Raw genomic sequence first — 24,884 nt, 5'->3', positions numbered from 1 at the left:
CAGGTATGACAGAAATGCATGTAAAACATCTCACTTCCTCCTATTGCTTTGGGTTTTGAGTTTTATTTTTTAAAGAGATAGAGTCTAGCTAAGCTGCCTAGGCCCTGAAGTCCTACACTCAAGAGATCCTCCTACTTCATCCTCCCCCAGGACCTCAGACACCTGTTCAGGGGGATTTGACTTCTCAACAAACATATCCTTAATCACTTTCAGCCACTATGACTTTTGGGTTACAATTATTTCAATAAAGTAGAAAAAAATGTAGAAATAATAAGACTATTTGAATATGGTTTCAGTATTGAAAGCTATATAAAAAGCGGTGGAAATTTTCAGAAGGGAAAGTTTTTGATTTGGTTGTTTTTAGGGGGGTAGCTGAGTCATTGGAGTTGCAGCCCTTGGAAGGACTAAGGTAGTTCCCATAGGCTCTCAGTCAGTTCCTGAGAGTGAGCTGTTACAAAACATTAAATCTGACTCCTAGTCACTCTTTGGCTTCCTGTGTTGCCAGATGAATTTCCTCTTTAATATATGTTCTGGCCATGATGCCATACAACATGAGGTCCTCGCCAAAGGCAAGGGGGCTAAGGGATCTTGACCTTGCAGCCTCCAGAATGGTAAGCTAAATATGTTTACTTTGTAAGTTACCCAGTCTCAGTCAGGTACTTTGTTATTTTAACACAGACTAAGTTACCATTTTATTCTTTTTAAAAACTGCCATGAAAAACAGCTGTTTGTTCAGTTTCCTTACAAATCCATGCTTTAGAGTAGACATGACTGCAAAGATGGAGGAGCATGAGGCAGCTCTGTATCTTGATGATAATGGTAGATGAAGCAGCCATAAGGAAATCAAGTGGAGCTAACATTCACATACAAAGCAAGTAACAACTGATTAAATGTGAAGAGGCTCTGTCTTGTATCATGTCAGTTTCCTGATGTTGATAGTCGACTATAGTTAGATAAGGATTTACCATCGGTAGAGACGGGTACATGGGACCTTCCAGTATAATCCTTTGCAGTTTTCTCAGTATTCATAATTCCTAATAAAAAGTGAGGGGAAAGTATAACATACTTACGGAATCAGTTCTGCCCAACACATCTCTTTTATTAATAAATAATAATTATATATTAGAAGAAGTCATTTCATATTGGAAGTTAGAGAGGGGACTCAAGTGGAAAGACTATTTTTCTTAAATACCACTGTCCAAGAACTATGGCAGACTTTTTTTTATTTATTACCTCATTTAACCTTTAAACTGACTTATAAGGAAGATAATTATCACTCACTTTTTATATATACAGAGACTAACTTTGAGGACATTTTCATCACTGCTAAAAGGCTAAGTAGCTGAGCTCAGTCTGTACTTTTCACTATCTCATCCTCTCATTTTACTCTAAAATAATATTTATACCAAAAAAACTTGCCAAAAGAATCCTCTTAATTAACATGGGTGGGGGAATGGCTTTATGTATCATACTAACTCTGGTGGAAAGTTATCATTTGTCTCAACTCCAGAATTCATGTCATGGAATTTAGAACAGTAATATGGCACATACATTATATACCACACTAGTACCAGAACAGGTTAGGGCCAAGCACGATAAATGGAAACTATAAATAACTCATGACAGTTCTGCTAACGTGGCCATCAAATGAAGTTACAAAACAAATATTCATACATAAAATAACAAAAAGACACATCTCCAGTGATTTCATAAGCTTTGAATTACAAGTATATTAGTAGTTTACTTTTCATTACTAAAGCGAGTATAAGGCTGGGTAACTTCTTGGAGAAGAAAGGTATATATATATAGTTTATTATTTTTATTTTATGTGTATGCATGTACGGCCTGCGTGTAGGTAAGTGCACCCATGTCATGCAATGCCCTCGGAGGCTGTCAGATCCTCTGGAACTGGAGTTATGGACAGTTGTTAGCTGTCATGTGAGTGATGGGATTTGAATGGGGGTTTTCTACAAGAACAACCAGTGTTCTTAACCACTGAACCATCTCTGCAGCCCCCAAGAAAGCTTTATCGAGCTCACAGTTTGAGAGGTTCAAGAGCACACACCAGTATCAGCTAGCTCTGGCAAAGACTTCATGGTGAGTGGGAGAGCATATGTGAGCCCCATTCTCACCCTTAACTGAACTCTAACAGCAGAAGCTGATTTTACAGTCCCTAATTTGAAAAAGGAGTATTGGGACTAGGGGATACAGTTCAATGATAAAGTGCTTGCCTAGTATCTATAAGACCCTGGGGTCAATACCCAATAAGCACCCCCTCAAAAAAAAAAAAAAGTAATACCACTTAGTACTTACATTTTAAAGAGACAGGGATTGCCCATTGGGTGAAGAGATACCTGAACTCATTCTCCTAGTTAGGAATGAGCTTTCACACAGATACCAGTTAAGTGGTTGCTACCAACACAATAGGTTCTAGAAGCCTTTTTAAACAAAATGGAATGCAATCCCTTTGAGAAGCTATGAAGAAAGATGATAGATGATTGATAGATGATAGATAGATGATAGATAGATAGATAGATAGATAGATAGATAGATGATAGATAGATAGATGATAGATAGATATCAAAAGAATAATAAAGTAATATATAAAGTTGAAAGCCATGGAGCTTAATGTTAATTACAGATCTCCTACTTCCTGTGAACTCTCTCTAGCTTCAGTTCTTTAAAAAAAAAAAAAAGGAAAAAATAGTAATACCTATCTCAAAGAGTAACTGTGAGTTAAACTGTTTAATGGATATACAGTTTAGAACTCATCCAGCACAAGATGTTAGCTACAGGCATTACTATCATTCAGACTGCGCTGGGTTTCCATAAAACTATTATAAATGCAATGAAAATTATTTATGTTGGAACATTCATTTCCAGTTTATCACATGTGTGTTTTATTCTCACCCTGAAATTTCAGGTAAAGAAAGATAAAGGGAATGTGAAAAATGAATTTACTCCCAATAGAGTCTATAAAGTATTTAACAAGCTATAAAACATAAACAAGAGATTCTACAATGGAGCTAAGCCTCAGTTAATTCTTTCTCCCTATTTCATCAATATTTGAATATGCCCAAACCTAAAATATACAATAACTAAGGTCAACAAGTACTTTTGCTAATCTACTCAAACAACTAAACATTTTAGGAGTAAGAACAATCCCTTCAAATTCCATATGGACCTGTCTCATCCCTCCTGAGTCCAAAAACAGCTACATATAACAAATAAGTTCATTTAATTTGGTCATACATAGGTGAACAAGTTTTGACTTTTTGTTTTGTTTCAGTATTTTTATAACTTCTTTGGCGAGTCCCTAAGAAAATAATCCTGCTAAAAATGTAAATTTTTAAAATGAGGGAGTTTCTGGTTTTTTAGTATGGGTAATTATAATTATAGTTACAACTGATAATTATCTAATATCCTAAAAAGAATTTAGGCTAAAAAGCATTGGATTCACAACTTATTACAAAGAACTGTGGTACTCAGACAAATCTCTTTTCTATCTGATATAAAGGAATTATTAATCTTTCTGTATCTATTTTCTCAGACTATATTTTAAAACTACACACTGTAATTTTTAGATTAGTCAAATGGAAGTTGAGTATTCACAATGTGTTATTTTGTCTACCTATGAGTTTTTAAAAATACAGTATTTTTATTAATTCTTTGAGAATTCTATACAATGTATTTTGATCATATTCTCCCCTCCTCACTCCTCTCCTAAATCCTCCCAGATCCACCCTGAATTCCTGACTCCTCCCACCTTCATGTCCTCTTTTTTTTATGAATAACCCAGTGCTTAGTAAAATGTGATTTCTATACTATTTTTGTAATACTTTCCTAAATAATGCAGAAAAAATTTAATTTAAAGAATAAACTTCAAATTCTGTAATTTTATAATTTATATTACAGAACAGATAATTAAGAAAGATAGCATGCCAAAGGAAACAGAGGAATAAATACATAAACCTATTTAATTTTCTTTCAAACAATGTGTCATTAAGCAGCCAAGGTTACCTGTATCACTGGCAGGCTCAGATGTAAGTGGTTTGAGAGCTGGTGTATTTTTAGGTCTGGAGGCAACCTGAGATGGAGATGAAGGTATGTTTTCTCCATTAACTACACACGAACAGCATGAGTTTGCAACAACAGTATTTGGTGGTACATGATTATCTATGCCATTAGTACCATCAACAGTCAGCCTTTAAAAAGAAAAAAATAAATCTTACTTCAATGAGTTAGGTACAATTCAACAATTTATGAGCAGAATTTCCATAAGCAAAATTTACTGAGTTTTTAATATTCAAGTGAAATTTTGGATAGAGTAATGAACAAAGATATGGCCTGCTTTACTACATTAAAGCTTAGACTGTTTCAGTTATAGGTGTATCCACACTACACAAAATATGCTGAGCCCAAGTGTACTCAGGTCTTCAGAGTAATGTTCAAATTGTAAACTTTAAGTAAGAATATTAGGTAACTTTAAATGCTTTGAAAGTAGGTTCACAAAGTCCATGAGATTAAATGAAATGTCTAAAAACCAATTCAAAACTTGGAACTGTATTTAACACTGAAGAATAAGATGAAAATATTTGCAAAGACTGATTACAAATTATTATGTACTATGTGCTAAAATTATGAGTACAGGATGATAACAGAAAGCTAACTTATTCCCCAGAATCGTATAATTCATAGTACATAAATTACAGATAAGTAAAAAATATAACTATGAAATCAAACATTTTAAGTCCACCGGCAGTAGGACTAGGATAGGAGCTGAGGCGTGCACGGAAGTTGTAAGAAGAGCTTTCCCAATCCAGAGGCCATCCCACATCACAGAGTGACCTAAGTGCTGCTTTAAAATCAGCCCCATTCCTACCTCTGCTATATCTCTAAACTATTTCTCTCCAGGCCATTTCTTGCTTACCTTGCTAAAAAAAAAAAAAAAATACAAGAATTTTCCTAAATAGGAAAACCACAACAATAAGTCTATAACAAGATATTCCCAATTATTATATGCTGGACAGTAAAAATATAAGGAAAATATGATTATCAGAAAAGCTGAAAGGGCCACATACTGCACTCTAGAGCTAGAAGAATTAGCAGAATATAAAGTTAAATGTAAATAAACACAGGCCTTTGAACTTAACTTTGTATTTCTCCCTTGAATGTTCTCCCTTGAATGTTCAAATAGCACTTTCTATTTCTCCCTCGAATGTTCAAATAGCACTTTCTCAGCTAAGACTCCCTGGTAACCTCCTTTTAAAGCATGCTCCTCTTCATTCCTGTCACTTGTCCTGCTTCATTGACTCCATAATTTTTAAAAATAATTTATTGAGAATTTCATACATGCATATAAGTTGTTTTGATCAACTCCATGCCCACTCCCTCCCCTCTAACTCCCCCCATATCTCCCCATCACTTTTTTCTGATAACTTCATGTACCCTCCTCCCCCTCCCCCTCCCTCTCCCCCTCCTCCTCCTCCTCTACGGGGTTTCTGGCTACTCTAACATTCCCCCCTCTGAAGTGGTAACCCTAAAATCTTTAAAGGATTAGATAAGAGCTCCCAAATACTTTTGACATTTTTGGCCTTTGGAATGGAGTATGCTGCAAGAGTGTCTCATTGTGCAGCCCTGGCTGGCCTGGGGCTCATTATGTAGACCAAGCTGGTCACAAACTCAGATATCTGCTTGCCTATGCCTCCCAAATGCTGGGATTAAAAGTGTGTGCCACTACGCCTGGTTTGCAGAATTGTTATCAATATGTTCCATTAGACTTTTTGTTTCTTCTGTAATGAAATGTCAATGTCTATCCCACCACAGTGTAAACTTCATTGTAAGAAGGCTGAATTCTTAGTGCTCGGTTGTATCTGGCCCTGAACCTGCACTCAGTACCTCTGACATACCCCTCTCTACTGTCACCTATAGATTTAAAATGAGGTGTGTTTAGGCAGTTTAGACAAATAGGGTCTAAAAAAAAGTTCCAAATAATTCTGCTGTATGCATCACTCCTTCATCATCTAGAAAGAATCAGTGATCCAGAAGTTGAAGCAAGGGAAGTCATTTGAAATTCTCCTAATACTGTAGAACTGATTTTTAAAACATGATGTGTTATCATGTAATAAAACAATATAAAGTTTTGGTGTTTTGGTGGTGTTTGCTTATCTGTCTGTCTGTCTGTCTGTTTGTTTGTGACAGGGTCTTACTATAATAGGCCAGGCTGGCCTGGAATTGCTTTATGGCCCAGGCTGGCCTCAAACTTGTAGCAATTCTGTTGTGACTCTCCAGTGCTGGCATTACAGCCATGGACCACTGCATCCAGCATAATATTAAGTTTTAGGCTCCTTTACAAATTTAAAATTGTACTTTAAAGAAAATAAAAACACAGATGTCACACATTATACATTTTAATCAACTAATTATTATGCTGTTTCAGTCATTAATTTTTCTCAATGTATGTTTGTATGCCATAATCTGGAGACTGACTGAGTTAATATACAATCTGAAGGCATAGTTTCAAATGTTTTTTTGTTTGTTTGCTTGTTTGTTTTTTTAATGACACTCAGAATCAAACCTAAATCATTGCACACATTAGGCAAATGTTTCACCATTGAATTATATTCCTGGCACTTTCTCAAAAACTTTTATTTTGAGACTGGGTCTCACTACACTGCCCAGGCTGCCTCAAACTTGCTATCCTCTTGTTTCAGGTTTCCAAGTATAAGAGACTACAGGCATGTGCCACCAGACCTGGCTTTGTTCAAGTGCTTTGATGAGAAATATTAAATGGCAATTAAGACTAATGCTATTAGTAACACTCTACAGTGCAGTGATTATACTTTGCCCTATAATAGCATAGTTGTTCAATGTACCAAGCCAATTTTATACCAATACTTTTACATTTTCAGTTTTAATTCTACCATATTTGAACAATTACACACTCTTAATGTTTCGAGAGGGACCTTCTTTCAACTATCACAAAATGTGAATGGCAGGGAGTTTTTGAAATGGCAGGATGAATTTTGTAGGAACACTATAATCTGTAGAGCATTTATCTTGTGATCTACAGGAGAATGCCAAGTCAGACCAGTTAAGATGTCTCATAGTATTGATTCTATTTACCAATACACTGTAAATACTGATTGTGAAAGAGCATTTTCAATGAAAAAGGAAGCACTGATACATTCTACAGCATAAGTGAACTAAGACACATTCTGGTAGGTAAAAGAAGCCACTGATGGGGCTGGAGATGGCTCAGCGGTTAAGAGCACTAACTGCTATTGCAGAGGGCCTGGGTTCAATTCTCAGCACCCACATGGCAGCTATAAACCATCCTTAATTCCAGTTCCAGGAGAATCTGAAGCCCTCTTCTGACCTCCGTGGCATTGCATGACATGGGTGCACTCACATACATGCAGGCAATACACTCATATACATAAAATAAAAATAAATAAAATATTTTTTTTAAAAAGAAGCCACTCATAAAAATTTACATACTGTAAGAATCTGTTTATATGAAATGCCATAGTAATTTTTATGGTGTATTTAATCTGAATAAAATTGTTAAAGCTCCTTTCCCAAGTACTCAACAAATAACATCTTCATATATAAACTTTTAAATTTTGTGGCAAATACTAAACTAAGGTTAAAATTTGAAACTTCTAAACCAAGTGTAGTACCATATACCTCTAATCCCAGTGCTTGGGGGATAGAGGTAGGAGTATCAGAAGTTCGAAATCATCCTCAACCACATAGCTAGTCTGAAGTCAGCCTGGGCTACATAAGATCCTGACTCCTCTCCTCTATCTCCCACCCAAATACATAAAACTATATTAACATATATATTCATACTTAAAGCCAGATGTGATGATTTATACCTATAATCCTACTGCTTAAGAAGCTGAGGCAGGAGGATCATGAATATAAGACAAACAAAAAAACTAAAAAAAGTTAAAAATACAAAGTTTATACTTGGAAATTATTGCACCATTCTGTCATAAATACTAAAATAAAGCATCTACCTTGTAGCTGTCCTTGCTGAAGGGTCTCCATTATCGTGTAAGGCATCTCCATTTTGCTGTACTTCTACTAAACAAGAAAGAAAGAAACTATGTTTTTATATATTTCTTGTCAATTCTTTTGGTTTAAATATTAAAAACATGTAAGCTCAGCTTACTGGTTGGAGATGAGCTGTGGTTTGTTAGATTTTCTTGCTCAATCACCAATCCATCAAGTATAACTGTCAATTCGCCAGTCTGAACAATGCCATTCTTGTTTTCCAAGGAAAGTTTTAATTGTTCTTTCACTTTTTCTACTAGAAAACAAAAAAAGAATATTCTAATTTAAAAACATTTGCCACATACAAAAATGTTTAGAAATACTACATTTTAAGACTACTCTAATTCAACATGACAGCTTTGTTTCGAAGTAGTGTTATCTGCAAACCTTGTACATACAACAGGATTAATTCCTTTCATAGTTAAATCTTCCTCATAAGTCCCATACTTTGAATATCATCTTTAACTCTTCTGTGCACAGTATAAACTTCAGAAAACATACAAATATTATATATATAATAAGCACAAAAGAAGTACAAACTTGCTCTTGAACAGAGGTCCCAGAGAACCTTGTGCATGAGGCAATTTCATCTTAAGAACCAAGTGCCCTGCTCAATCAATTCCAGCTCTGCTACTTATAACCATACAACATAAAGTAGTCAAGCTTCTTTAAGCCTCAGTTTCCTAATTTTTTTCATTACAAAATGGAGACAATAAGAAATTCAAAGTGTGTGTGTGGGGGGCGGGGTACTTCAAATTCAGGGGGAGTTTTCTGAACAACTCAAAACCGTCCAGAAAGTTTTAGCACCACACCTAACATAGAGTTGATGCTCAACAAATGCTACTTACTGTGATGACAGTATCTTTCTTTCTCATATAAATACTTCCCAGATGCTTCTCTCCCATTATTGGGACATCAAATTCTGACTTAAATGAAAACTTCTAGCCCACAGAATACACATTCAAAGTTATTAGTTGGAGGTAGGAAGAATTTGTGAAGACAACAGTAGAAGGCCTCAATTACAAAAAGAAATGAAATGTTCAGGTTTACTAGTGCAGAAGGTGGCAATTATAGTCAGTAAAAATGAACTGTAAATTTCAAAATCACTGAAAGTTTCAATATGCATCACCCAAAAAAGTAATGAATATTAGAACAGACATATTAATTAGCTTAATTTAATTATTCCATTATATTCAGAAATTACAACATCACTTGTTGTGGGAGACAGGCTTGAGCCTAGGGTGAAAGTCTTATTGACAGCCATACAGCAGGCCCGAGGCAATGGCCTGACAGCTGGAGCCACATTTGTTCCCATTGGCAGATCATGAGACTGATGCCTAGAGCTCACCACTCCCTAATCACCACCTTTGGAATTCCAAATTGCAACACTTAGATATTGCAACAGTCAGGGTCACATGGTTTCCAGGAACCCATGCTCTATAATCTGAAACCCAGTATGCTAATAAGGCATCCTACCCACTATTCTGTGATAGGACGTTAAGTCTGTTATGCTAATAGGACGCTAAACCTGTTATGCTAATAAGGTATCCTACTTGCTGTAAGGTGATAGGATGATAAACCTGTTATGCTAATAAAGTATCCTACTTGCTGTGCTGTGATTGGACCATTACCCCTATATAAGCTTGTGCCTTCCTGCAATAAACCAGATCTGTGTCACTGAACCTGGTCTCCTGTGCCTGAATGCAACTCCGCTGACACAGTCTCCTCACCAGCCCTGCAGTCCGGGACCAGGCAGAAGCAGAAATGACAGAAGGCGGCACCGGGCAAGCAGAAGAGCAGCCTCAGCCCCGGGCGAGCAGAAGAGTGGCCTCAGCGCCGGGCGAGCAGAAAAGCAGCCTCAGCCCAGGGCGAATGGAGGAGCAGCCTCGACGCCCATGAGAATGAAGGAGCAGTGCCCGTGAGAACGGAGGAGCGGCCACCACTGGTGGTGACCGCAACTTGTTACCCCATAAACATATGCAATTACAATTTTTCAGAGAATTTAGAAAAATAATCACTTTATTATTTAAGATGGGGCCAATTCAATTTGACTTCAATAGCTTCTTATAGCTTTTAAATCACAGAACATTTCACAGCTTAAGGTCTTTGACTTTGATCTTTTTTAAAATATATTTATTATTTTTATTTTTATGTGTATGTACGTATTGCCTGCATGTAGTTAAGTGCACTCATGCTGTGCAATGCCCGCAGAGGACAGAAGAAGCCATCAGATCCCCTGGAACTGGAATTACGGAGTTGTTAGCTGCCACGTGGGCACTGGGATTCGAACCCGGGTCCTCTGAAAGAATAACTAGTGTTCTTAACTGCTGAGCCATCTCTCCAGCCCAACTTTGATCTTTTAAAATCAATTTTTCAGGACTGAAGAGATGCCTTAATGGTTAAGAGCACTGGCTGCTCTTGCAGAGGACCTGGGTTCGATTCCCAGTACATACATGGAGGCTAACAATCGTCCTAACTCCAGTCCCAGGGGATCTGACGCTCTCTTCTCACCTCCATGGGCACTACACGACATGTATACACTTACACACATACAAGCAATACACTCATACACCATATATATATTAAATATAGATATATTATCTAGGTATAGAAGACAGAACAAAATCCTTTAACTATTAATCACTAGAAGGCATCCTTTCCAAAAAAATAAATAATAAAGAAACATAATAAAAAGATATTGGAGCATCTACACCAATTACTTGGAGCAACATAACCCTCATTTCCAGTTCATATCCAAAACTAAGAAACAACCCTCAACATTCACCCTCCCAATATCATGTCTTTAAAAAAAAAAAAAAAACCCACAAAAACATGAAATAAAAACCAAAACAAACTCAACTACAAAAGTATGGCTTTCAATTTTATTTAATAGGCTACGCCTATAGAGAAGCATATTGACCAACCTTCTATTTCATCTAGATTGCTTCTTCCATTTAAAGTAATAAAATGCCTGAAATTTGGAGATATGAGAACTGTCTCCCACAGGCTCATGTCTTTGAACACTTGGTCCCCAGGTGGTGGTCATGTTTGAGAAGGTTTGGAACTTTTAGGACATGGAGCCTAGTGGAGGAAGTATGTCACTGGGGGTGAGCTTTCACGTTTTAAACCCTCTGCTTTTAAACTCTTTGCTTCCTCTGTGCAGCTGCAATGTGATAACCCAGCATTCTGCTCCTGCTGTCACGCCTTCCCCATCATATGAACTCCCCCTCTGAAACTGTCCCCCCAAACAACCTTTCTTCCTTAAGCTGATTTTGGTCAGGGCATTTTATCACAGCAACAAAAAAAAGTAACTAATACAGGGTCTATTTCCTAAAATATTAAAGAAGAGCCTTTTTTAAATAAAATTTTTATTGAATTTTTGTGTATTTCATACATAAAATCATCTTTATACCCTCTTCCCCTTTGGCATCCTCCCATAGCCCCCGTTCCCCATGGGGGTTCATACATTCTGTTGTACTAAGGACTATCATGTAAAGTTAGTGTCCTGAGATGTCCCGTAGTGCAAGCTTGTCCACCAGGGTTTAGTCAGCCTTTCTAGAGTCTCTCCCTACAAGATCAGCTAAGAAGAGCCTTGTATTTATTTATTTATTTAATATTTATTATTTTTATTTTATGTGTATGAGTGTATTGCTGCATGTATGTGAGTGCACCTGTGTCGTGCAATGCCGAGGAGGTCAGAAGAGAGCTTCGGATTCCCCTGGAACTGGAGTTAAGGATGGTTTGTAGCCACCATGTGAGTGCTGGGAATCGAACCTGGGCTCTCTGCAAAAGCAGTCAGTGCTCTTAACTGCCGAGCCATCTCTCCAGCTCCAGAAGAGCCTTTTAAAAAAAATCTTAGTGTAGACCTCTTAGTAAGTCTTCTCGTGTTACCTGTGACTGCGTTTTCATTCACAAAAGATAGATTAGTTGGACACACAATTTTACATTGATAATGATCTCACAATGTTTTCAAGATCATTTTTTACTACTTTCTCTTACTACTAATTCTGATTCTAATTTACAAATCTTTATAAATAACTTGTTTCTCACCATGGATATTTTTAAAATCTGTTTTCAATAAAGTGTTATGCACTTTATTGTCAAATGTCCAGCCTTGATTTGGGTTTGCTATTCTGCTGGGGGTAATATGAATCTATAGATTCATGATGTTCATGTGGGTCCAGAAACTTGTCACCATTAGCTCTTAAAGAATCTGTCACTCCCGTTCCTGCTCTAGGAGTCTGCAACACACAATCCCTGTAACTCAAATCCCACCTACTTTTATAAATAAAATGTACCAAAAATAGTACCTGCTTTACCTATAAGTAAAGTTGTTTGAAAACTGTCAAGCAAATACTTTACTTTTCTTCCCCTTCCTTCCCCCTTCTCCCTTATTTCTAAAGAAAAAAATAATAATAATTAACAATATCTCATGTAGCCAGACTGATCTTGAATTTCCTACATAGCAAAGGCTGATCTTGAACTCCTGAAACTTCCTGCATCCTCTTCCAAAGTTCTTACATATTTACAGTCTGGCTCTTTGTACAAAATACTTTCTAACCCCTGAAATGCAGTCACTTGCTTTCCTGTTTTGGTAATCTGTACGTTTTTATAGTGAGTTCTTTTTTATTTCTATTTTTTAATTTGGTTTGAGTGATCTCTGGACTTTAATAGTCATGCACTGTTTCTAATTCTGTCAGTTGTTTAAAGATGCCACCAAGAGTGATTGGAGGAGTCTAAGCCCAGCAATCCTATCTGGCTATTCTTGAAAAACTCAGGATCCTGAAAGCTACTGCAAGCATAGACCATACTTCTAGTTCATGAGTTTTGCTCTGCCCAACTTTCATCTGAAGGAGATTTTTGTGCAAAATCATCAATGCCACAATGATTTATTCTATCCCTGGACCTACTTTATCTACGGGAAGAAGTGCATATTTTCTCAACATTCTTAATGAACAAAATCGAGATATAATTATTTTGAATCATATGATTGGAGGGAAAGCCACATAAGTAATTTCCATTTATATGTGTATGTAAATGTGTGCATCAGAGAGGTACAGGGTATTATTCTATCATGGTATAAACAAAAATGCAGACATATTCATTTAATATTTAGTGCTTAGTGTGTTCCAGATACAGTTCACAAAGGAAGAAGAAATAAACCCTGACTCTACCAAAGTTTCCCTTACTGCTTTCAGTGGACTTGCTACTACTTTCATGTTGGTCTACCTCTCCAAACAAGCAGAGCCACTGCTGATCTTAATTCAGTAATGGATTCTGAGCATCTGATGAAGTCAGTTAATAAACATCTAAAATAATGATTAAGATAGTCCTGTCCTTGGGGAATTTATTGTTGTAAGACAGAAGTTGATTCCTCCTACTTCCAAGACATTTTTAATTAGTTTTAGGATGGTGACAGAAAAATCTGCATCTCTCGGGAGCTAGTTAAGGTCCCAGTTTCATTTCTGTTGCTGTGACAAATATCCTGACAAAAAGCAACATAGGAAAGGTCTTAATTATTTCCAGGTCATAATCCTTCATTTCAGGAAGTCAAGGCAGGAACTCAAGCAGTTAGTCACATCTCATCCACAGTCAAGCAGAGAGAGAATAAACACACCCTTGCCTGTTTCTGTTTGCTTCAACTAGCTTTCCTCTCTCTTAGGACCCCCTGCCCAGGCAATAGTCCCACTTTCACAGGCTGAGTCTTCCTACATCAATTAACAATTAAAACAATCCCCTTACAAACACGCCCCTGGGCAAATCCGCTCTAGATCATTTCTCCTTAAGACTCTCTTCTCAGGTCATCTATGTGGTGTCAGGTTGACTGTTAAAACAAATGAGTGCAGTAAAAAAAAACTAGGTAATTTATCCTATAAATGTTGTTTAAAACATATACCATTTTTTCCCTCCAAAGAAACAAAAATCTTCAAAAATCTTAGTTTTTTAAAGTGCTTCACAGATGAGGGGGCAGATTTATTTGTTTGCTTTTAAAAAAGTTTTATTTTTGTTTTATGCATATACATGTATATATGTACATGTGTGTGTATATGTGTAAGTGCCTGGTGCCCAAGGAGGTTAGAAGGAGGCACTGAATCCCCTAGAACTGGAGTTATAACTAGCAGTTGTGAGCCACCATGTGGGTGCTGGGAATAAACCCAAGTCCTCTACAAGAGTAGCAAATGCTCTTTAACCACCTAGCCATCTCTCCAGCCCTATCTATTTGCTTTTTGAGACAGGGTCTCACTGTATAACTCAGGCTAGCCTGGAATTCATTATTTGGTTCAGACTGGCTTCAAACTCCATCCCTGAGTAACAGTATTAAAGGCAAGAGCCTTGACAGCCGGATCCAGAAGGTATTATTTATTGCTAAGTAATATGTTATTCTAAAATTCAGTGGCTTAAAATAAGAAAATCTACTTGCTATTGCTGAGACTTTCTTTAAGCCAGAGATAGAGAAGGAGTTCCCATCTTGCAAATCTTTGCTGGCTGTTGAGAAGAGGCCTCAAGGCCTCTACAAAGGCTTTATGATGGAGGCTTACTTCCCCTAGAATGAGTAACCCAAGAAACCAAGGCAAAATTGAAACTGACCAGACCTTATAGGTGGGATACCTTTACTTCTGCCATTATCTGTTTGTCAAACAGACCATCTCTAATTCAGTGTGGAAGGGGACTGTATTAAGGTATCAAACATCAAAGGTAGGAGTGCTTGTGGGCCACTGTACATACAGATATGAGAAAAGTAAAAGTTTAAGAAAATAAAATGAGTACATTGGGTTATAGTTTGGGAAGGACCTGATAATAACTAAGTTTTCCAATTTGTAAATCTTACCATTATATAATGCTATGAGTCAGTCAGTATTTAATAACTCACAAAAAGTTAAGTTCCACTTTCTATCATGTAACAAAATTAATTTCAAAATTTATAAATGAAACATCAAAATAATATAAATACCAAAACTAAAGACTGGAAAGGATTCTATGCAACTAAAAAATGGAATAAGAATGAATAAAGAAAAATAAACTTTTACAAATCAAAACTCAGGATAAAAAAATTAAGAGGTAAATCATTAATTTAGAGTGAAAGGTTCTTTTAAATCAGTAGAAAAAACAAGCCAATAGGAAAGTATACAAAGAACAAAAGACTGACAGTCATTAAAGTACAAACGACCAATAAATACCTGACCAAGGAAATGGTTTTGTAAGAAAAATCTAACTAGGGCTGGAGAGACGGCTCAGCAATTAAGACCACTGACTGCTCTTGCAGAGGACCCGGGTTTGATTCCCAACACCCACATGGCAGCTACAAACTGTCCTTAACTCCAGTTCCAGGGGAATCCAAAGCCCTATTCTGACCTCCGTGGCATTGCACGACACGGGTGCACTCACATACATGCAGGCAATACACTCACACACAAAATAAAAATAATAAAATACTTTAAAAAAATCTAATCTTTTCTATTAATATGGCAAATATTTCCAAATGGGTACATTCATATACCATGCTGTACTTACATATTAGTATAACTTTTCAGGAAGATAACTACAGAACCATGTAGAGCTAGAGGCCTACTGTATCAATACTAAAAACTTTGTAAAGAAGTAATAGAAAAATAAAACATTAGATATAAAAATACTGCTTGTTCAAAAGTTTAAAGTATCTTATTTGAGGCTATGCAGGCTATAGAGTGAAATTCTATCTCAGAAAAACAAAAACAAAATGTTTGCTAGTTAAATTTCTCTATGGTATGTCCACTACTATAAATGATACACATAGTTCTGTTGTATTTCCCTATTATTCAATATAAAAAATAACTGCTCAGCATAAATCATTTCAGATGTAAGTCAATTCAATATATGCCTTTCAAAAATGCTGTCCTTAAAAAAAGCTAAATTCTTGTCTATGAAGATCAGAGGCAGCTCAGTGTAAGTGCCTACATTTGAACAGCAGTCACCTTACTCTCACCTCCAGCGTTGACAAGGTCTGTCAGTTTCAACACTGAAACACAGAGATTTTATACATGCATTACCTACATTATTTTTATGTTCTTCATGTGTTAAGTACAGTGACAAAAACTCTTTCCTTAACCAAACTATACTCAGGTTGCTCTGAGTCTTCTTCACTAGGTCCCAACCTTGGTCTATAAAAACTACAAACTCTCAGTCACCTCTGTAAAAACTAGAGTTCAGCTCACAATGAGCTCTTCCTTCTTACAATTCTGTCTGTCCTTCCACTTTATGTAGAATCTGGTTTTATTTGCCTTTGATAATGGAGTTTTTGTAATTTAAGAAACAGTAAGGCTAATATAAGGCTAATATATATATATATATATACACACACACACACACACACATTTCATGTATTAGTATTCTAATACTGATGGTTAAAAAATGTTTTAAAAAATACATCTTTATAGAGTCAAGTAAACTAGATTTTTGTAAACTAGGTTTGAGACTTTTTTCTTGTGGGGAGGTAAGTATAGATAATTTATACTGCGTTAATTGTAAGTTCTACTTACGATTGTGGTTAGCTATAACAACTCATACTATACTATGAAGATGAAAGAAGAAAATATTCAAAAATAAAATAAAAGTTTGAAGAAGGCACTGAATCCCCTAGAACTGGAGTTATAACTAGCAGTTGTGAGCCACCATGTGGGTTTGAAATTATTTCCTGATATTTACTTCAAATACATCAGAAGGGACAGCAGGGTACAGTGGTGCATACCTGTAATCCTAGCACATGAGAGATGAAAGCATTAGTACTGAGTTCCAGGCCAACCTGAGCTACAGAGAGAACCCTGTCTCAAATAAATAAGTAAACAGATTACATGATAGATACATAGATACATAAACAGATAGACAGACAGACAGACAGACAGACAGATAGACACCAACCAACCAGGAAGGACGGTGATGCCAAGGCATTTAGCAAAGAAGAACTTAGCCTCACGAACTAGAGAGAAACAAGCAGCCTCTATTTTGACACTGGACACTTCTAGATTCTTATTATGGAAGTGGTCAGGAATTACATACTTTTTTCTTTTAAAGCAAATTTAAAATTTATTCCAGCAATGATGCTGGTTACTCTGACTTCAAGGTATAGTATCACCTGGCATACTTCTGAATTCATTCCCGAATAAGTCTGTTGTTTTTATTTCTGCCTGTTTTATAGATCCTTGCAGACTTTGGCACTAGGTCATGGATCACATAGAAGTAAAAAAATGGGTAAAAGAATATTAAAAAGAGTTAACACAGGAGACCACTGTGATTTTAAAATATTAAACAAATGATGCCATTAAAATCTAGATGATAACTGGGGCTGGAGAGATGGCTCAAAGGTTAAGAGCACTGACTGTTCTTACAGAGGACCGGAGTTCAACTCCCAGTACCCACATGGCAGCTGCAAATCATCCTTAACTCCAGTTCCAGGGGAATCTGAAGCCCTCTTCTGACCTCTGCGGCATTGCACGACACGGGTGCACTCACATGCAGGCAGTACACTCATACACATAAAATAAAAATAAATAAAATATTTTTTAAAAATTTGGATGATAAATTGCTCTTGTCCAAAATTCATCCTTAGATGATTTGAAAGGTTAGGGCAAAGGAAAATGAATCACCAAAGAGAGTACATTCTCTTGATATGAACTGTCATTGGGTGCCATAATTGTGACTTGCCACATGAAACATATCATCCCCAAGTGGACCTGCAGAACATCGTCCTGGAAAGTAAAGGCCAAATCTCCAATATCCTTATTAATCCACCTCAGCACCACAGTCCACACTTCTTATCTGGCTTCTCGCTGTTTGGTATGAGCTCAAAGCAGTAAGGAAGGACTCATCTCACAATGGCTCTGCAGACACATGCAGAGCTGGAGCTTTCCTTAAGCTGAGGCCAGAGCTTCCTTTCTATGCAGAGGCTGGTGCTTCAACAACCCTCCTAAAAACATATATTCTTTGTTTTTCCCTTAAATTTAATAAACACTGAATATTGAAAAGTCTTAGGTCAAAGCATCAAAAAAAAAAAAAAGTACAATTAATTTAAAAAGCTGCTTCCAAGCAACCCAGTGAAGACAGGTCAGAATAAGAAAAACCAGACTCAATCCCAAAGAGACAAAGACAGAAAGAGCTTTACAAAATAACAAAGGTATTGACAGGACACCTGAAAAGTGTGGAGAAAAGATAAGTGATGCACAGAAAAGAAGCCGAGCAGAACACAGCTCCAGCGAGACAGCTCCCTTGGGGGTAGAGTGGGGGTAGAGGACCTTGCAGTAAACTCCCCTGAAAGGTAAACTCAGGTGAAAGTCTTACTCTCAGGTCAAAACCACATCCTGCACAAGCCAGAAGACCCACTGTAGGTTTGGTGAAACAGTGACTTCTCCAATAAATGAGGTCAGCAGCAAACAGGAATCCCATTTCTTTATCATTTGGGGGTAGGGGTATCCTAACTGGCAACCCACTGTTTGAAAATGAGCTAACCTGGGGCCTGAGAATGAGTACTAACCACGTGACAGTGACAAGGAGCCTGAATTTAATCTGTTGCAGCCCCCAAGTGAGAGAGAGCCCTGGGAGGCACTTGTAAAAACAAGAAAGTCAGAAACTGACAAGCTAAAAAATATAGGTGGAAGGAGGGCTGACTCAGGCATTGAAGTGCACAGGGAAGGGGAACACCCCTCACCACATCTGTTGTCTCTAACAAAACTCACCAACTAAGAATAACCCTGGAGTTTGATAGCCTATACAATTCAATCCCTACAAATCAGAAAACATGTACTCCTGTCACAATCTTCCAATTACTTATGGCCTTTGTAGCAAGCTGGTTAGATGAAGTTACTTTCAGCATACAATGAATGACTAATATTAATGTACCTAGGTCTCCTCTACCATTAGGATTCTACTATATTATGTTACTTGATTTTATCACAAGATCTGATTCTTGAACTTAATTGATTTACCTTTTGTTGTGGGCTGAGTTATACCCCACCCCCATTAATATGCTGAGATCATAAATCCTCAAAGTGCCACTGCATTTGGAGATAGGATCCTTAAAGAGGTAACTAAGTTAAAATACTGTCATTGGGGTGGGCTTTAATTGAAACGACTGGATCTGTTATAGGAGAAAATGTACTGACAGACATATGCACCTGAGGGAGAACAGTATGAAGACACTGGGATAAGACAGCTATCTAAAAGGCTCTGGCCTCAATCTCCAGCACTATGGAAAAAAAATCCTAAAGACTGGCTTATTACATTAAGAATTAAAAATACTAGTTCTTAAAAACAGTAAGCTTTTTTTTTAAAAAGTTCCTTCTGGAAGCCAGATTTGTCATCACCCCTATTCTATAGCAGGCAGTTTAGGGTTACCTCTTCAGAGCAACGAATGATAAGAACAGGAGGCTAAATTTTTATATTTCTCCATATTATCTACAATGACCTGCTTATCTGTTGAAAAGATAAAGTTAGAATTTATTTACTCCAAATCAAATTGTCATTGTCAAGAAAAACAAGAATATGCCCTGGGGCCAGGGACATAGTACAGAGGCAGGGTACCTGCCTAGCACGCACGAAGGACCTGAGTTTGATTCCCTAACACTAAAAACCAAAGCAAACAGAAACCAATCAGATAAAAAATGTTTTGCTCACAGACTCATGTAGGGATAACTGAAGACTATATAACAAGAAAAAGTGCCAGACAGAAGAAACCTTCCTGTTGAGTTTTTGGCCACGGTAGTCCAAGAGACTCCCAAAATTACACAGGCTATTGTCACAGTCCTTGATTGTCTCCCAGAGCTTGATGGTAAGACCCTACTGCTGAAGACAGGACATACTTTGGACACAGGATTTGGAGCAATGGAGCTGGAACTGACCTGGAAGCCACTTCCCCTGAAGGCTAGCTCTCATAGCTTTGGAGAGCAAGTGGGTAAGGGAGAACATCAATCAATGGTCCAACCCTAGCTTCAAGGCCTAAAAACTACATCAATGACCAGCACAGCAAATGACAGTGCAATAGTGGCACTTTTATCTTGGGGATAATCAACAGCTACCTAATCTGACTTAAAGCCCACTCAATGGGAGGAAACTCATACATGGTACTGTAAACCTAGCCAAATACACAAAACTGGAAAGGTCATAGATCTTAGCAAAAACCCCAAGGCTCTATCCCTAGACAAATGTAATTTCTTACTATGTACAAAATAGGAATCCTTAAATTTATAGACAAGTATCCCATTCACCACCCATCAAAGTAGCTTCTTTTTCAACAAAGATTATTACAGAGTTACACACACACAGATTCTGTGAATTGCCCAAACCTAAATGGCACATCTAGGATGCAACCTCTACACCTGAGACTCACGGAACATAAGGGATAAAGAGAACACTAATGCATTTTTCAATTCTCATGCAACAGGGGGCCAGGATCACAAAAGGCCACAAATAGCCAAAATGCAGAGAATAAGAGTCAGTAGAGTATAGGTCCTTGGATAGGACTCCTATATAGAGGTCCACCCACCCAGGGCTCGGGACCACTGCAAAAGAGGGGTGGAAAGATTGTTAAAAGCCAGGGAGGCAGTGCATGACCATACGGAAATGGTTGTCCTACAGACCACCTGGGACCTTTCTCATACAAACCTACAGCAATGGTGTCAGCATGCACAAGATCCATGCCAACTCAGGCAAACAAAAACCCAGCACAGAACTGTGGAAATGAACAGCAAGCCCCAATCTTAGTCGAAGAATTATTGGCAGCGGATTACTGCTGGTGAGGAAGAGCTGATCTTGAAGGGAGAGACTCTTGATAGGCTGACTAAACCCTGGTGGATAAAGTTGTACTGAGGGACATCTCAAGACACTAACTTTATATAATAGGCCTTAACACAAATGACACAAATGTATGAACTCTAGTGGGGGGGGGGGCTATGGGAGGGTACCAAAAGGGAAGGGGGTATAAAGATGATTTTATGTATGAAATACACAAAAATTCAATAAAAAATGTTTTTCTTTGTTTTGTTGGTGGGGGGGTGAAACACAATCATGCTATTTATACTAGGCTGTTCAGACCATCATAGCTCTGCCTCAACCTACTGAATCTTGGAATTAGAGAATAGATCGCCATGCCTGGCTTGAGCGTTAAAGTGCACACTAAGCAAATAACAAATGAGGGTGATAGCTGGCAGCAGGGTACTGGTGGATGACCCTTTTGAATTCGAGAAAGCCTGAGTCAATATTACTTTTTCTGGTATGATACAATCTTAAAAGCAATCACTGGCAATAATTAGTTTCTTCTTTATAAACAACGTATTTCACTTTTGAACTTTACAATCTTTTAAAAGTAAAATACACTCACAAAGAGACAAAAGGTCAGAAAACAACTTACATTTTCTATTGTGTGTTAACAGAGCTTGTTTCAGGTCTACTGCTGTTCTTCCTAACAAAGCATCTGCTTTTAAAGTGTGATGACTCCAAACTCGAAATTCCAGAGTGGTCTGTGGGGTCACATTTCTGCAAGAGTAAAATTATAACAAAAATAGAGAAATACACATCACTACTCTATGTGCTAACTTCTTTATTTCAATAATTTTTCTAAACATAAATTCAGTTTATTTAATATTGCATAAAATCATAAACTGATTGGATCACAAATAAAAATAAAGACTTCCAAATATGTTATATTTTTAATGTCTAACTCAGTATTTTTGTAGTTAGCAAACTAAAACATTAACACATTTGAGAGCCTTTTTGAGACCTCCCAGTAATTGCTCCTATTTGAACCAATTTCTATAGTTTTGTTTTTAGATGCCTGGCACTAGTTATAATACTTTTTCTACATGAAAATTTATGCCACTTTATTTCCAAATGCCAAACTTAATGATGACTGGTTTTATTTCTGTACCAAAACATTCAGAGAAAACTGAGCTATATAGAAATAATTTCATCTATGAAACAAAGCACAAATTATTATGCTTCCTCTTTAAGAAAACGGAATTAAAAGGTTTCTTCATACTTTAAATTCTATATTGGCTAAAGAAAGAAAAACTTCATTACTTGAAGTCATTCTACAAAATGAAAACCCTAAGCACAGCTTATATTGGAAGATTTTATACCCTTTGAGATACTTACACAGTAAGCTGTTCATCCCACTTTGGATTAGAAGAACTACTAGATTTGGGTGTTTTTTTAATTTCTCCATCTATAATGACTTCTGTATATATTGCTGTTCCAAACCAATTCTTTTTTCTTTTTAGTTTGGCACTAGAAACTAAGAGAAAAATGATAGTCACTGATAAGTATATTTAGCCAAAAAAATCAGTACTGCCTACTAATAAACCAATCAAAACAGAATTGATCTTGTACATCCTAGCATGCTCCTCACTGCAAAATGAGAGGCAACTAATGTCGGAAAGCTATTTGAATTTTTTGGTAACAGTTTTGACGTAATTAATCCATTTAAACTGTACGATACATTGGTTTTAATAGATTCACAGAGTTGTGCAAACATCTTCACAATTAATTTTAAAACGTTTTTATCGGGGCTGGACAGATAACTAAGTGGTTAAGAACACTGGCTGTTCTTGCAGAAGACCTGGGTTCGAATCCCAGCACCCACATGGCAGCTAACAACCATCTATAACTCCAGTTCCAGGGGATCCGACAGCCTCTTTTGTCTTCCACGGGCGTGCTGCACAACACGGGTGCACTTACCTACATGCAGGCAATACACACATACACATAAAATAAAAATAATAAAAAAAAAATTTTGTCACCCTCCCAAAGAAACACACCATCAAGTAGTAATTCTCCCATCTCTCCCCAATGACCCCATCTGTCTCCACAGAGGGCAGACTGCCCGTTCTGGCATCACACATCGTCTTCCGTGACTGCTTCTTTCACTTCCGGTACTTTCAAGTTTCATCAGTGCTGCAGCATGCACCAGCACTTCACTCCTTTTTTTGCCAAAGACTATTCAATTATGGATATACCACATTTATTATACATCTGTCGACAGATATTTGAATTATTCCTATTTTGTAGCTGTTGTGCCTAAGGCTTCTATAAATATCATGTACCAAGTTTTGGTGTGAACATATGTTTTCATTTCCTTTGAATATATTAGAAGCAAAACTGCTGGCTACATGGTAAGTCTTCGCATTTTACACTCCCGTTGAAGTACAGAGGGTTATTCTTCCTTCCTTCCTTCCTTCCTTCCTTCCTCTTTCCTTTCTTTCTTTTTTTTCTTTTTGACAAGTTGTTCCTATGTAGCGCAAGCTAGACACGAATTCACAATCCTCTTACCTCTGTCTCCCACGTACTGGGGATATAGGTATGCACCACCACATACATCTGACTGGATTCTATCTTTACCAACTGTTTGAATCTAATTTCAAATACCAAGAGTTATGAGAAAAGCAAATGTCTCAGCCAGATGGCACTTACTATATAACTGTGGTACATTTATTGCACATTCTTTAATGTTTTACCTAGAAAAATTAATTTCAAACAAAAATATTTTCCTTTTCAAATAAAAATTTGAAGATCAAAATATGATAAAATAAAAATTAATCATAATTCTTTACAGAAAGAGAAATTTAAATTTAATTTATCCAAGACAGGAAGAAACTAATTTAGCCTACACATGTGCCTGTGATGTTCACAACTATTAATACAAACGCAGAACTATGTATTTTCAGGGCAAAATATTGACTCTCAAGCAGTAAAAACAACTTATTATGATTACCTCTATAATCAATTTCCTTTAACTATCTGAGATGTCTGAGATGACAAAGAAAAAGCCTCCTCCATATCACACATATAAGATGTTAAGATAGGAAAACTATATAAGCTTGTGTTCTATTGTGAAAGATTAGTCAAACAAATCAGGGAAATACAAAATGGTAATATTGCTTTCACAGAGGTAATATTTGACATAGTTGTCCCTCTATTAACACTTGAATAACAAAAAGATTAAAACAAAATTTCATTAAAGTACTGGCAGAAATAACATTTTTTGTAACATAATTGCTTTCCAAAATAAAAATAATTGCTGAGAATATTAAAAAAAAATACTGGCAGCACACTGCAAAGAATGTTCAACATTGTATCTGAAGTGCTACAATCAAGGTCTTCATAAAACTCATTTTCATCCTTTGCTGTTCCAAGTTGCTCTAAGTTCACCACTGCTTGACTGATTTAAGAGGTCCAGACCTATTACCTCTCAAGAAATCCTCAAACAGAGGGCTTTGTTCCAAATAAAAGAGTTATTTCCTTGACACAGGTCATATCTATCCACCGACTAGAAGTAAACAGGAAGAAAGAGAAGGCAACACAGGATCATGTTAAAAGTATACTGAGTAGCTGCCTCCCTGCATCTGCACCACCCTCAGCAGGCCTCTCTGCCACGCCCAGGCCTCTCTCCCTGGTAAGTCCATTGCGCCCTCCGAGCCTTGACTCCGAGCTTTCACTCCCGAGCCCCATTCACCCTCCCATCTCTCCCTCCGTTCTCGCCTCTGAGTTTGGGCCCTGCCCCATTCCTTGTCTTAGGGCCCCAGACACCTGGGGAACCAATACTGCTTCCTGATCCTTTTCATCCAGACCAACATCCTGCCTTCACTGGGCCCCAGGAGCACTGCTTCTGGGTCTGGCCCCACCCTCAACTCTCTCTGGTTCCCTGGGCCTGCACCACCCACCACAGGCCTCTCTCCTACCCAAGATAATGGCAAGGACCAGATCTTCAACAGAATTATAGAAGAAAATTTTCCAAAATTAAAGAAAGATATGCCTATACAAATACAAGAAGCGTCTAGAACACCAAACAGACAGGACCAGAA

General features: G+C 37.2%; 1 protein-coding gene across 3 annotated transcripts in view; it reads right to left on the bottom strand.

The window, feature by feature from the left end:
- The window catches only part of Wwp1 (WW domain containing E3 ubiquitin protein ligase 1), a 123,859-nt gene that overhangs the window by 61,278 nt on the left and 37,697 nt on the right, over positions 1-24,884 (bottom strand). For 2 of the 3 annotated variants that reach the window (XM_017797234.2, XM_008829462.3), the window contains 5 exons: positions 22,180-22,318; positions 21,437-21,561; positions 8,180-8,317; positions 8,025-8,091; positions 4,021-4,205 (listed from right to left, as the gene is read on the bottom strand). In XM_017797234.2, coding sequence (XP_017652723.1) covers positions 4,021-4,205; positions 8,025-8,091; positions 8,180-8,317; positions 21,437-21,561; positions 22,180-22,318 — 654 coding nt within the window. The remainder of the gene's footprint in view (positions 1-4,020; positions 4,206-8,024; positions 8,092-8,179; positions 8,318-21,436; positions 21,562-22,179; positions 22,319-24,884) is intronic. The other variant, XM_017797235.2, reaches the window with a different exon arrangement.

The sequence above is a fragment of the Nannospalax galili genome, unplaced genomic scaffold, assembly GCF_000622305.1.
Source record: "Nannospalax galili isolate Female #2095 unplaced genomic scaffold, S.galili_v1.0 scaffold934, whole genome shotgun sequence".
Lineage (NCBI taxonomy): Eukaryota > Metazoa > Chordata > Mammalia > Rodentia > Spalacidae > Nannospalax > Nannospalax galili.
Note: the sequence above shows the minus strand (reverse complement) of the source record. Positions and strands in the feature narration are given on the sequence as shown.